At 48.6% G+C, this 14390-nt stretch overlaps 1 protein-coding gene across 1 annotated transcript in view; it reads left to right on the plus strand.

Moving 5' to 3' along the window:
• The first annotated feature begins 443 nt into the window (after window positions 1-443).
• BMP1 (bone morphogenetic protein 1) overlaps window positions 444-14390 on the plus strand; it is a 207406-nt gene continuing 193459 nt past the window's right edge. Inside the window, exon 1 of the mRNA XM_033949201.1 lies at window positions 444-685. Within this exon, the coding sequence (XP_033805092.1) occupies window positions 541-685 (145 nt within the window). The 5' untranslated portion in view covers window positions 444-540. The remainder of the gene's footprint in view (window positions 686-14390) is intronic.

A 14390-nucleotide genomic window follows, 5' to 3' on the forward strand; every position in this document is an offset into this window, starting at 1 on the left:
AAAAATGAAAAGAATAAGATCTTTTCCTCTTTTCTGTAAAATTGAGGGATTTTTGTTTTTTTCTAATTAATTTAATTTCCGGGATTTATGTTGCCAAGGTTCCCCATTTTCTTAGGATGGGACTGAATTGCAGAACCGCTCTGACAGTATCCCAGAAGTGATCAATGGCAGGCGGCTGCGAAAATAACTATATCGGAAGTTTTTGTCACTTTGCCTCCAATTACTGGTGACAAGCTGCCTCAAGGAAGGAGGATCGAGGCTGGGGAGTGTGGCCGTCCCAGCGGCAAACTGCGGGGCTTCTTCCCCCCCCCCCCCCCCATCCTCCCCTCCCCTCCCCTCGGACTGGGCAACATTCCCAGGGCTGGAAGCCAGCTCCCAGACTGCAGGGCCGAGCTCTCTCCTCCCTGAGCCCGCCCCTTCCAGATCTCATTTCCCTAAAAAAAAAAAGAGAGAGAGAGACTGCCGGCTCCTTCCTTCCATTCCTCTCCCCAGCCCTGGAGTTGCCCACATTTTGGAGGAGACTGCCAGGCACTCGCAAGCATGACTGGGGAGAACTGGTCCCTGCTGCTGCTGCTCTCCTGGCTGGTCCTGGCCCGGGCACAGGACTTCACAGATTATTCCTATGACTTGGAGGAGGAGGAGGAGGAAGAGGAACCCATTGACTACAAAGATCCCTGCAAAGCTGGTAAGGGGTGTTGGTGGGAGGGGGGGGGGGCATTGGCCCATTCTTCCTGTAACTTCAGAGAGGAGAGAGAGAGGGAGAGAGAGACATCTCAGGGCGAGAGCGTTTCCCTGCTCAGGCTGCCTCTCTGTGACTCTCATACGCTGCCTAGTTGGCAATTCTGTTGGAAACAAAAGAAAGGGGGGAAAAAAAAAGTTGGAAAAGTTGCTGGAAAAAAAAAAAAGAGAGAGAGAGGGAGAGCTTCCAGTTGCTGAACTTTTTCTGTGATAACCGGTGAAACTTAATCTGAGGATGTGGGGGGGTTGTTGGGTGGGGGGAGAATATTAAAGGGAGAACCTTAAACAGCCCTCCCCCACATTACATTTTCACTTTTCAGGGTGTCCTCTGGAGAATCTCGGCCATTGTAGAGGGGCTGGCGACAGGGGTGGGGGGTGAAGTTAACACAAGCGCTACCCCATCTGTTTACTCTTAGGATAGGGGTGAGGAGAGTAGAAAAGATCCCCCCCCCCCACACACCCACGTTTTCTCTGCTGGGTGACAATAATCATCCCATTCTGCTTGTTGCCTTGGTGGCTGTGATCGAGAGACAGCTGTCAAAAAGAAAGTGAGGCTGAGTCCCCTGCCCTTAACCCCCCCTCCCTTACTCCCACCCCCTCCTGCACAAGCTTGCTGGGAATTACTTCTCTTTTTCCTCCCTTCAGCAGAAGGGTCGATTCAAACCCCCCCCCCCCCAAGTCCCTGTGGTCACATTCCCACCCTCATGCCTGAAGCCCATTTTACAGAGGCCAGTTTTATAGAGAAACAGGTTCTATTCCCCCCCTCCCCTCCCCCTCCCCGCCAAAGCTTATTCAGTTGCTGGGCAAAAGCCAAGAGGCTGCAGTACATCTGATTTAAGAGCCGGGTCTTTCTCTCTCTCCGAGACACCCTGATGCTGGTGCACGAGTCCCGCGGCGGGCTCTGCTCATACTTTTGGGGGGCCGCTGCAATTGGCTTAAATTGAATTAGCCGAGGTCAGGGCCGATGGGGAGGGGACTGCCATTGTGTGCTCAACCCGACCTGCTTTAACCTCTCTTTCCTTCGGCTCCAGCCATGGGAAGCGGAGGATGTGGCTGCCTCCTGCAGGAGCTCAGCGGCCCTGGCTCGGATCCGATCTTTACCTAATCTCCTGCTCAGCAGCTAATTAGAGCCCTGCTTTAATGTCACCTCTAATTAATAGTCCCGTCCACGAAACGGCTATTGACAGGAGGCGGAGGAATTGATCTCTCTGCCCGATTCTAGAGTGAGAACGCCCCTGCGCTGTCCCACTCCTCTGTCTCTCATCAGGAAATCAGAAAACAACAAACAGACTGCAGACAATGTACAAGATGCAGGCGTTGTTTATTAGTAAATGCAGTAACATATACAACCTTATAGCCAACCAAGGGACCCGACACGGTTCGTGTTTCGGATGACACGCCTTCCTCAGGGGTCCATGGTGGTTAAGGTATAAAGCAAACTGCGTAAAAGATAACAAACACACGCCAATCACGATCAAATGGGGTCAAGCAAGTCTTACACATGGCGTGTGTTTGTTATCTTTTACGCAGTTTGCTTTATACCTTAACCACCATGGACCCCTGAGGAAGGCGTGTCATCCGAAACACGGACCGTGTCGGGTCCCTTGGTTGGCTATAAGGTTGTATATGTTACTGCATTTACTAATAAACAACGCCTGCATCTTGTACATTGTCTGCAGTCCGTTTGTTGTTTTCTGGTTGCTGTTGTTTACTGCAGACTACGTTGGATTTCCTTTCTCCCTTTTGTGCATTCTCATCAGGAAATCATCATATAGAAATCGGCTGCTTATTACCAAGGTCTTATCAGGGAGCTTTCTGTTCTCTTCTACCCCATGAAGGACTCTTCAGAGGACTAACATACATAGGTTCTCTCCTTACTCCCATCTGTCTCTCATCAGGGTGTCATACACAGATTCTCTCTTTTTTTTTTTTTTGTTCCCATCTATTTATCATTAGGAGATCATGGTGTACAGTTCCTCACATCCAGCTCATATGCATGGCCAATACAAAACATGTGCTGGATGACTCTTCCTCTGGGGATATTGCCCTCTGTGTACTGCGATTGGCTGTGAATAGGAATGGTATCCTACAGGCAGTTCGCCTACAGTAAGGCCCAGTAGGTAGGGCTGTGACCGGCTGTGGGTATGGTCAGTGATGCACGGTTAATTCTGAAGTTGTGCTCTGTGAGTGCTGATGTGATTAGCTGCAAATAGACAATGGAAGAAGTTCGCTTGAAGTAATGTCCTGTGGGTGGCGCTGTGACTGGCCATGGGGTGCTGTCAGTGGTATACAGGTTAATTTGAGAGAATGCCCTCTGACTGGAGCTGTGATAGCATACAGGGTCACGGGCAAAACCCTGTGGGCAGCAGAGCCATATCTATATTGGTGATGAGTGGTATATGGACAGTTCTGAGAAAATGCGCTGTGAGTGGCGCTATGATTTACACATTGAGGGAATAAGCCTGAGGTAATGCCCGCTGGGCAGAGCTGTGATTAGCTGCTTGGTGAACGATGTACGGGCTAATTCCCTGAGATAATGCCCTGTGAGTGGAGTCAGTGGTATAGGAGCAGCTTTTTAACACAGACCTTTTAATATCAGTTTCTGAGCTGGATCGGAAGAATTCAGTGCTGTAAAAGTCTGTAACCTAGGCGCTCATAATTGCATGGGTGTTAACATGTTTAAATGCTTAGAAAACCCAGCACTTATGCGTCCCCTCAAATTCTACATATGTGGTGCCATAAGTTGTGTGCGCAAATCAGCGTGCACAGCCAATGCGTGAACGCAATTTAATTGTTTAACAAGACCCATCGGCACCGATAATTGGCAATTAACATCTCAAAATTGCCACTAATTAGAAGTTACATGCGCAGCTTGGTAGGCAAATTTTATAAAGTGGTGTGTGATTTTTAGTGCGCGAATCTGAAAAGGGGGCGTGGACAAGGGTGGAGCATTGACAGATGGTGTGCATTCCTAAAAGATAGGCGCACTGTTATGGAATACACCCGATCTGCGCACTAGTGCTGCCTGATTTGCCAATTTGAATCGATTCACCAATTCACTTTGGTGAATCGATTTGTTATCCGAGAAAATCGGACTCACTGATTCAGCAACCAACACCCCCCACCCCCCTTGTGAGACCTGACATACTTCCGAGGCCTCCTAAAGCAGCAGTGGCGGTGGACGGTCAATCATGGCATCACTCTGAACGGGCTGTTTTGCGGCCTGCCCCGCCAGGGCCTTCCCTCTGCTATATCACTAATGAGGTCAGCAGTGACACAGCAGAGGGAATCCCTGGTGGGGCAAGCCACAAGTAGCTTGTTCAGAGCGATGCTGCTGCTGACTGTTCACCGATACTGCTGCTGCTGCTTTAAAAGGCCTCGGAGGTATGTCAGGTCTCACAGTGGGAGAGTCGGTAGGGTGCTGTCTCATAGGGAGGTAGGAGGGAGGGAGGGATGGAGAACTACTGCATAAGGGAATGGGAGGGAGGGAGGGATGAAAAGCTGCTACACAGGGGAATGGGTGGGAGGGGAGGAAAGCTGCTGCTCATGGGAGGGGAGGAAAGATACCGCGCATGGGGGAGGAGAGGAAGAATTGTTGGGGTGGAGGAGAGGAAGGGAGAGAAGAGGTAAAAATGGATGAGAGGGGAGATATCCTGCATATGGTGGAGGGAGAAATGCATGGAGAAGAGAGAGGGAGAAATGTTGGACATAAGGTGGTGAGCAGGGAGAGATGGTGCCTGGGGAGAGAGAAAGAAATGTTGCACTTTATAATGGAGGGGAGGAAGGGAAAGATGCTGCATGGAGGGGAATAGAGAAGTTTGACCCAGGCACAAGGCAGGGAGAGAGAGAGAGAGGGAGAGATGGTAGACAGTGGAAAAGAAAGAAATGTTGGATATGACAAGGGGAAGGTATTAGCGAGCATGAGCTAGGACCTAACAGAGAGAGGAAAAGACTTTTTTGTTTATTTTGTTTACACCGCACGTTAGCGTGGGGTTGGAGATGGAAAAGGGAGGGTGGTGGAAAGGCTACAAAATAAACCACCAAGACATTTGAAAAAAAAAAAAAAAGCACCCGATTGGTCAAGAAAAGCGAATTGAAAAAAATCGATTCAATAGGCCAAATCGACTCGAATTGAAATTTTTTCCCTGAATAGGTCAGCACTGCTGGGCACAACTTAGGTGCAACTATTTAGGCCTGGTTTTCTTTGGCCTAAATGGGTGTGCCTAAATGTTATGCTGCATACAGCTGCTAAGCGCAATTCTTTATATAGTGGGAGCCTCTTATAGAATCGCGCTAAGCGCCATATATAGAATTTGGGCCAATTACACATATAACAAGCTACATGTCATCCAAGCTTCCTCCATACTTGCCAAATAGACCACTCCGTTCCCAGGAAGAAACACGCCTCCAAACTCCCCCTGGCCACTGGAATCAGGCCCTCGCAGACCAGACCCCTCAATGGACTCCTGAACGTTAGGAAAGCAATTAAAACTTACCTCGTCACCTGATTCCACCCCTCCCCTGCCTATTGCCTATCAAAACAAGATTCTCTGTACAGATTAGTTAGAATAAACTCAGCTGTTTCAAATTTGGGGGCAACACACTCCATTGACAATCAGTAGCTCACACAAACTGAGATTTCAATATCTTCTATGTAAAATGTACCGCTAACTCCCCTCTCTACCTCTCTCCCTAGAAGCCCTTCCTCCCTCCCTCTTCCCCCTCCTGTCTGACTTAACTCAAATTGTACATTGCCTTGAACCTAGCCACTCAAGCCGCAAAACTGGATACCAGGATCTCTAACCTGCTGATGACCACATCAGACTATAAGACATTCAGAAAAGAAATAAAAACAATACTTTTTAAGACATTCCTAAATCAGCCCTAACTTCACCTACTATTAACAACGCCAAAATAGACAAAAATCTACCCTCACTACACTAGCAATAACAACTATGCTACTAATGTAACCTCCATTTACACACTTCCTGTAAACTGTACTTATCCTTGCCCGAAATTATCTATTTACCACCCTAATTTATCATCGGTTCCTCCATTGTAACCCACTTTATAAATCTTTTGTAAGCCGCCTTGAACCGCAAGGTAAGGGCGGAATAGAAATCCCTAATGTAATGTAACCTTTTTAGGCATAGAGCGACTCACAAATTGTAGATTAGATTAGACTGTATTGTAGATGTGGCAAATTGTAAACCGTTCGACTGTCTCTTATGTATGTCATCCTGTAACCCGTTCTGAGCTCATTGGGGAGAACGGGATGGAAAAGGAATGAAATATATAAATAAATAAATAAATGGTAGCATGGTACCTACGAGTAAGGGCTATTCTGCAAATGCCTACTTAACTTACACATATTAGCAAAGGGGGTATACACGGGAGCAGGTCTCTCACATGTATAATGCAACATAGAATACTGTAAGCTAAGCGTGATCCTAATGCACACATATACCAGATCTGTGGCTGGCATACGTGTGCACAGCTAAATGTAAGACATGTTGATAGCTGGTGACGCTAGTATTCTATAACATGTCCTACAGTAGGTGCCTAGATTCCATTATAGAATAGACTCCTATCGCACGCCCTCTGGGGCCAAACTGGAAGTCCCCCCCCCCCCCCACACACACACATTACAGAACTATCCCCACAGTGCAGAATCACACACATTAACACAAACCTCCAGTGTACCAAGGGCAGGGCAGCGGGGGTGGCCCACCTCAGGTGCAGGCAGTGTATGGAAGGGAGGGTGTATGACGCAGTCGCAGGCCCGCGGTCTGTATGCACACGGTCGTTGGCTGTTCTGGGACAGGGGACCAGCAGAGCTGGCGGCCATGCACATGCAGACTGCAGCCCCAGTGACGGCTCCAGGCACCCCCCCCCCCTACTTCCTGGAGAAGGGGGCGTGCTCCAGCTGGAGGAGGAGGTGCTCCACCCTGGGTGGGCACCAAGCTATGTACACCACTGACACAAGAGAATTGAATGTGTCATTTTGTGTTATACAGGCATTCTACCTAAACACTTCCTTTCTTAAACCACAGTTCAGGCTGAGGTGGTTTGTAAAGTAATCAAATGCAACCCCCACCCCAACACAATCAATTGCAGTAATGATATCATGCACTTCTTGTACACTCCTGTCACAGATATCATACTTCCTTTTTGTGGCAAAGCACATAGTTACTATCTGTGTGTATCAGGATCCTGTTACTTTGGGTTTCTCCATGAGTTTCTGCAGTTCCCAGGAGACCTCTGAGTTATCTCGCATGACCTATATGTATTGTATTCCTCTATCTGTGGGTGGATAACATGTGCTGATCTGCAGTTCTCTTGGCTTAAGCACCAGGAAGTGATGAGGTGGTGGTTGAGACCAGGACCCCTGAGTGGAGCCTGGAACCCATCCACCGCTGAGCTCAGCCTCACACGTACGGATGGATCGAAACAACACCCGTCGGATGAGTCCTTTCCTTTTAAAGCTTCCCTTGGCTCTGTTTGACTCCCCAGCTGCCCCTTCTCAATATTTTTGAAGGAGTTTTATAGGGACTGCTGCCTTAACGTTAACTCGCAATAACTAGGGGCTCCTGAGTCCCCTACGTCCTGGAAGCGGCGCTGATTGATAAGAGAATAGGAGCTATGCAGCGACAGGTGACTGCGAGGGCTGTGCAGTGAGCGAGAACTGTACTGGGAAGGGCGCCGGCGTAATAGAGGACTACGCGGAGAATCCAGGGCTCAAATTCTGTTTCTCTTACTGACGTACCTCGGGCAAGTCATTGCACCGTCCATCGCCTCGGGTGCCGGTTTAAAAGGCAATTCTATAAGCTAGCACCTAAACGTAGGCCCCCGGCAGTGGCGCAATAAGGGGGAGCCGCTATTCTCACGTTACCCCTCTCCTCAAGTCGCTTCATTGGCTCCCTGTCCATTTCCAAATACAGTTTAAACTCCTCTTGCTGACCTACAAGTGCGTTTGCTCTGAAGCCTTCCCCCCCCCCCCCCGTTATCTCTCCTCGCTCATCTTCCCCTATGCTCCCCCCGTGATCTCCGCTCGTCGGGCAAGCCCCTCTTATCTGTACCCTTCTCTTCCACTGCCAACTCCAGACTCCGTCCCTTTTTTCTTGCGGCGCCGTATGCCTGGAACAGGTTGCCTGAATCAATACGTCGTGCTCCGTCCCTGGCAGGGACTGTCTGTTGTATGTTCAAACGTACAGCGCTGCGTACGCCTTTCAGCGCTATAGAAATAATAAATAGTAGTAGTAGCAGGGGGGCAATCTTCTCTTCGCCCTCCGCTCCTTCCTCACCTCCCCACTACTGCCCGCGTGCGTGCCCCCCTTCCCTCGTACCTCTTTAACATTCGCGGCGCGAGCAGCAGCCCCAAAACCTGCTGCTCGTGCCTGCGTCGGCTCTTCCTCCGATATCATTTCCTGGACTCGCGCCTAGGACTTGACGTCAGAGGAAGAGCTGGCTCGAGCAGCAGGTGGGGTTTGCTGCTCGCGCCACGAATGTTTAAGAGGTATGGGGGGAAGGGGGAGGAGCGTGTGCGGCAGGAGGGGGCGGGGAAGGAGCGGGTGGGTGGAGAAAAGGGCTGGGGAAGGACGCCGCTGCCCCGGGCACCTTTCACCCTCGCTATGCCAATGGGCACCAGTAGTGGGTGCGTGTTACCGAACATTAGTGCTTAGGTGTGTGACTGGCACCAATAATTGAAAGTTATATGCAAAAGTGTTAGGTGCTGTTCTGTAACTGGAGCATGTAAATTGCTTAACATAGAACTACCAGAGGGCGTAGCATGGGCAGAGTGTAGGTATGTCACCAAGTATGTGCATAACTTATAGAATACCATCAATTGCGCCCGTTGCATGGTGCATTTAGTCACACCTATTTCCACCAGCCAATGACATTATAGAACTGGTGCTAAGCACACCCCATTGCAGTGCCTACATCTTGGAACACCCAGTGGTGTAGCGAGGTGGGGGGAGGCAGCCCCAGGCACTTTCTTGGCAGAGGCGCCATCACCTCTCCTTCTCTCTGTCCACCCACTTCTTCAACTCTTCACTGGAAGTGAGCAGCATCTCCTACCTGCTGCTCATGCCTACTTCACCTCTCCTTCTGATGTCACTTCCTGGTTGTAGGACCAGGAACAGGAAGTGATGTTAGAGGGAGAGCTGAGCCTGGCACAAGCTGTAGCTAGGAGATGCTGCTCGTTGCTGGCAAAGATTTGAAGAGGTAAGCAGAGGGGTGGGGAGAAGAGGGTGAGGTGTGCGCATAGCGCAGTAATGTCAGGTGCTGCCACCCCAGATGCCTCCTTCCCTCACTACACCACTAGGTGCCCCCCCTTAGATTGTAAGCTTTTTGGAGAAGAGACTTAAAGCAGTAGTGTACCAAGGGCAGGGTGGTGGATGTGGTCTGCCCCAGGTGCAGGCAGTAAAGGGGTGTATGGAGCAGCCGCGGGGCCACAATCAACACGCACATGGCCACTGGCACTGCTGGCTCGCTGCCCTTTTCAGCTTCAACTTCCAATTCCGGTGCAGGGGACCAGCAGAGCCAATGGTTACGTGCACAGAGACCGCAGCCCTGCAGCTGCTCCACACATCCCACCACTGCCTGGAAAAGGAGGAGGGGAATGATATATCTGAAGGAGGGGGAGGGAGGTTGCTCTGCCCCTGGTAGCAACCAAGGCAGAGTACACCATTGACCTAACATATCTACAATAATACTTATCACCTCTGGACAGCACTATGAGTGTTTAGCAGCAGTATAAAAATGTAAAGTTTTATTATTGGTAGCAGGGCTCTCTCTGATGTGCTAAGTTTATGGCTCGCAAGGCCAACTTAACCTGAAAAGTCAACCCCTGGCAGGAAGGAGACTGGGCCGCGGGGGGGGGGGGGGGGAACAGAGTCACTACTGCCTGCAAAGGTTTGTCTGTTCTTAACCCTCTGTGCATTGTGCTCTAGTCAGCAGGAGGGGATAGCGAACGGCACTTCTTACCTGCTGCTTCCTCCTCTACAATTAGAAACCCGTAGGACTCTGCTTGTGGGAGTTTTAAAATGCAATTCTCTTACAGTTGGGGTGCCCGATGTTCTCCTTTGCTTAGGGCCCACCACAGGGGTAATCCTACTCTGATTTGTGGTAGTGCTGATATGCAATGATGGAGGACTATACTGGGAATAGAACAGATGAGAGGGAAGTCTTCTGGAAGCAGCAGGTGGGGGTCTGTTAGTTTCAGCTGTGAGATTTATGGCAATCTTGTCCGGAGGAAGCCACACTTCCTGGAGCTGGTCTTCATGTGACCGTGGGAGAAAACAAGCTTCTGTTACACTGATTACAGGTACAGTCATGCCTTCCACAGTTCTCACAGCCTCCAAGAGAGCATCTCTGCTGGAAAATATGCCTAAGGGGGGGTGGGGGTGGGTGTGGGGGTGGGAGCAGACAATAGCTTTAGGAACTGATGCAACCAGCAACTAGAGAATCCTAGCTGTTCTTTTCAATCACTACAGGTTGAAAACACTTGTTGGCTTTTCTTTACACAGTGAGTCAAGTAAGGTTACCATATGGATCCAGAAAAAGGAGGATGGATTGAGACATCCAGGTTTTACTTCCATTGCTTTCAGTGGAAGGAAACCCCAGATATCTCTATCCATCCTCGTTTTTTCTGGAGCCATATGATAACCCTAGTCAAGGGCTCTAGCTCTCTTCTGCTTTGTGTGATGAGACAGAGTGTGCATCACCCTCTCCTTAGGAGAATCCACAATTTAGTGGTAAATGCACAGAGCATCTGTTACAGCTGCTCTCCAAGCCAGTCATATGGAGCGGCATAATAATTTAAAAAAAGGTACAAGTCCATTTTGGGCCTAGGGTGCTAGTCGCCCAAAGTTGGCAGCGTCTAAAGTTTATTCTCAAAAAAATACGTCCAAAATGTTTTGGTTTTTTTTTCAAGAATCGTCGGCTTATACGTCCAGCCGTTTGCCGCCAAGTCGTCTATCTTTATACCACATTCTCGACGAAAAATTTGGCCAAGTCCCAAACACCCAGAACAAGACCTTTTGGACATGGGAGGCCAGCAAAGTGACAGACTGGACACCCAGACATGGCAACAGAGTAGTAGGGCACCTTACAGGGCACTGCTGTGAACCTCTCAAAATGGGTGCCATATAAATATCTCACCACTACTCCCTTGCAGGTCATGGTGAGCCCCTTCAAAATACCCCCAAAACCCAATATACCCACGTGTCTATAACCCTATAGCCCTTATGGCTGCAGGTGGCACCTATATGGCAGTTCAGTAGGGTGGGGGGGGATTTGGTGGGCTTATATTTTACACCATGAATGCAGTGGTTAGAGTGCCTTATGGGCCTGGATCCTCCTCTCTATGGTTCACCAGCTCACACCCCCCCCCCCCCCCAGACTATTTAAGCCACCTCTGTTCAACTCTATTAGGCTTTCCTATGCCAGGTGCTGATGATCCGGAGGCAGGTATGTACATTTTTATTCCAATTTTTATGATGGTGTGAGGGCGGGGGGGTCAGTGATCACTGGGGGACTGTGTGGGGGTTTGTACTTTGTCCCTGCAGTGGTTATCTGGTCACTTTTGGATACCTTCTGAGCACTTATACCTGTTTCGCCTAAGTCACAATGTATAAGTTCTGTCTAGGCAGTCTCGTTAACATAAGAACATAAGAATTGCCACTGCTGGGTCAGACCAGTGGTCAATCATGCCCAGCAGTCCACTCAAACGGTCTAAGACCAGCACCCTAACTGAGACTAGCCCTACCAGCGCACGTTCTTGTTCAGCAGAAACCTGTCTAACTTTGTCTTGAATCCCTGGAGGGTGTTTTTCCCTATGACAGACTCCGGAAGAGCGTTCCAGTTTTCTACAACTCTCTGGGCGAAGAAGAACTTCCTTATGTTCGTACGGAATCTATCCCCTTTCTTGGAGAGGGTGAACAACCTGTCCTGATCTACTAAGTCTATCCCCTTCAGTACCTTGAATATTTTGATCATGTCCCCTCTCAATCTCCTCTGTTCGAGGGAGAAGAGGCCCAGTTTCTCTAATCTTTCGCTGTATGGCAGCTCCTCCAGCCCCTTAACCATCTTAGTCGCTCTTCTCTGGACCCTTAAACTTTTCATTATCCCTGCAGGACAACCAAATCTAGGTCGGCCCACATCCCGTCCTAACCACTCCTCCAAAAACGCCCCTTTGAGCTCTGGGCACACAGTGGCATTCAGATGCCTAAAAAGTCTCTGGATACGTCTAAAAACCTGTTTTGATTATTGACATTTGGATGACCTGTCTTTTATCCAAGTGCTGATTTAGGTGGATTTTTAGACATATTTCTATTTTGATTATGAGTCAGTACCCAGTTATTCATTTATTTAATTTTCTATACTGTTCTCCCAAGGGAGCATAGAATGGTTTACATGAATTTATTTAGGTACTCAAGCATTTTCCCCTGTCTGTCCCAGTGGGCTCACAATCTGTCTAATGCACCTGGGGCAATGGGGGGGATTAAGTGACTTGCTTAGGGTCACAAGGAGCAGTGTGGGTTTGAACCCAAAGCCCCAGGGTGTTGAGGCTGTAGCTTTAACCACTGCACCACACACTCCCATTATCCACCACTCCCTTAAATAGTCCTATTAAAAACTGTCAGTTCTCAATGACATTGCAGTCTTTAGATGGCTGTGACAAACATAGCATGGTGGTAGGAAGAAGAAGCTGGATCATGATACCTGTACACATATTTTCTAATAATAATAATAACTTTATTTTTATATACCGCAATACCACAAGCACTTCAGAGCGGTTTACAGAGGAAGAGACTGTACACAGACAGCGATATTGCAAAAAAACTTTCAAAATTACATCAGCATGTTAAGATTAATCAAATTTATCAGGAAGTATTTTAAAGATACATCAAGGCAGAAATGGAGTCAGAGAGATTTATCAAAGAGAGAGAAGCTGTTGAAGCCATGTGGCGCAGTGGTTGTGGGATCAAACCCACACTGCTCCTTGTGACCCTGGGTAAGTCACTTAATCCCCCCCATTGCCCCAGATACATTAGATTGATTGTGAGCCTGCTAGGACAGACAGGAAAAAAAAAAATGCTTGAGTACCTGAATAAATTCATGTAAACTGTTCTGATCTCCCCTGGGAGAACAGTATAAAAAATTGAATAAATAAATAAATGTGGGTCTGGCCTTTAGCAAAGTTCAGGAGCCTTGTTATCAAGCACAGAGCTTATGAAAACAGTCTCCCTGTATAGTTAATTGTGTCCAAAGCATAAGCTTCACAAACCTATCCTGGGGATTCCGCAGCTACTTGGGTTTTCAGGATATCAACAATGAATATGCATGAGATTAATCTGCATGTACTGGAAACCCAACATATGTAAATATATTTCATGCATATGTGTCACAATCTAAGAAAAAGGGACCAAGTCTTAGTGCACACTTAACTTGAGAAACGAGGCAACAACGTATTTATCAGATACAACAATTTGTTAAATGAAATGGCACATATCTGGCTTATGAAATGATAGAAAGATATGGCTTGTTGCATTTGAATCGGCATCTTCTTGATTACTTAGCCAGCTGAATAACTCATTTTCTAAGACTTGGTCCCTCTTTCTTGGATTATAACACATATGCTTTGTGGATAGCCTGAAAACTTGACTGGCTCTGGGGCTCCCAGGTCAGACTTGGAAGCCCTGGCATTTTCCCACCGCTCTGTGATAAGGCGTCAGTGACCTATAAGAAACTAGTGTTCCAGGGTCAACACCCTCTATGTGTCCTGCGTATCCTTTTTCTGTCTCTGACCTCCTTCTTTCTCATCCTCTCTTTTGGCTCTCAAGCATTGTACACTCTTCACTACCTTGTCAGTAAGTCCTAACAGGCACTGGAATAAAGTGCTGAAAAGAATGACCCACGTCTGAACTGCTTTCTTTCTCATGTCGGAGCTTCCCCTGGGAGGCGTCTTGGTGTTCAGAAGCTGCTGTAATGCTGGACTTCCCGGTGTCAGTTCTGGGAGTTCACACTGATCTAGCACGGTGCGTCAGGAAGTGTCTGGTTGTGTAAAGAGGATGCGTGTCATTTACAGTGAGGTGGCAGATGTACTTTGGGCCCCAGAAGGAGCTGCATCTGTGGCCCGCTGTGCTGGCCGCTGCTCTGCTGTTCTGTGGCATTCTTGTAAGGTTGCGATGTTTAAAGTGTGGTAAACTGCTGTTCTGTGATCAGAGATGGTTTCAGGCAGGCAGACCTCTAATTAAGCACTTCATCACCATCTGACAGACGGCAGCAGCAGCCTGTGGGTAGGGAGAGGAAGATGAAGTGTAAACCTATAGACAACATTCTCCTGCGAAAAAGCAGAGGAAGAAAAACCCTGATCACAATTATCTTTAGTATAGAGCTGCCCCATGTCATGTGTCTGTCTCTCCCTGCCTCAGTACAGAGCATAGTGGTGCCAGGCCAGCTCAGGCCAACGAGTGTAGTTCCCAGCTGACTTTCTGAGGTGCTGTTAGGCCAGACTAGGGGTGCAGCTCCCAGATGGCCTACCGCCCCCAAACTACTGCAGTGCTACTGGCTTAGGCCCATGGACATAACCCCCAGCCAGCCTCCTAGAATGCTACCAGGCCAAGTCCATGGACACAGCCAGCTAT

This window comes from Geotrypetes seraphini, chromosome 6 (assembly GCF_902459505.1).
Source record: "Geotrypetes seraphini chromosome 6, aGeoSer1.1, whole genome shotgun sequence".
NCBI classification, from domain to species: domain Eukaryota; kingdom Metazoa; phylum Chordata; class Amphibia; order Gymnophiona; family Dermophiidae; genus Geotrypetes; species Geotrypetes seraphini.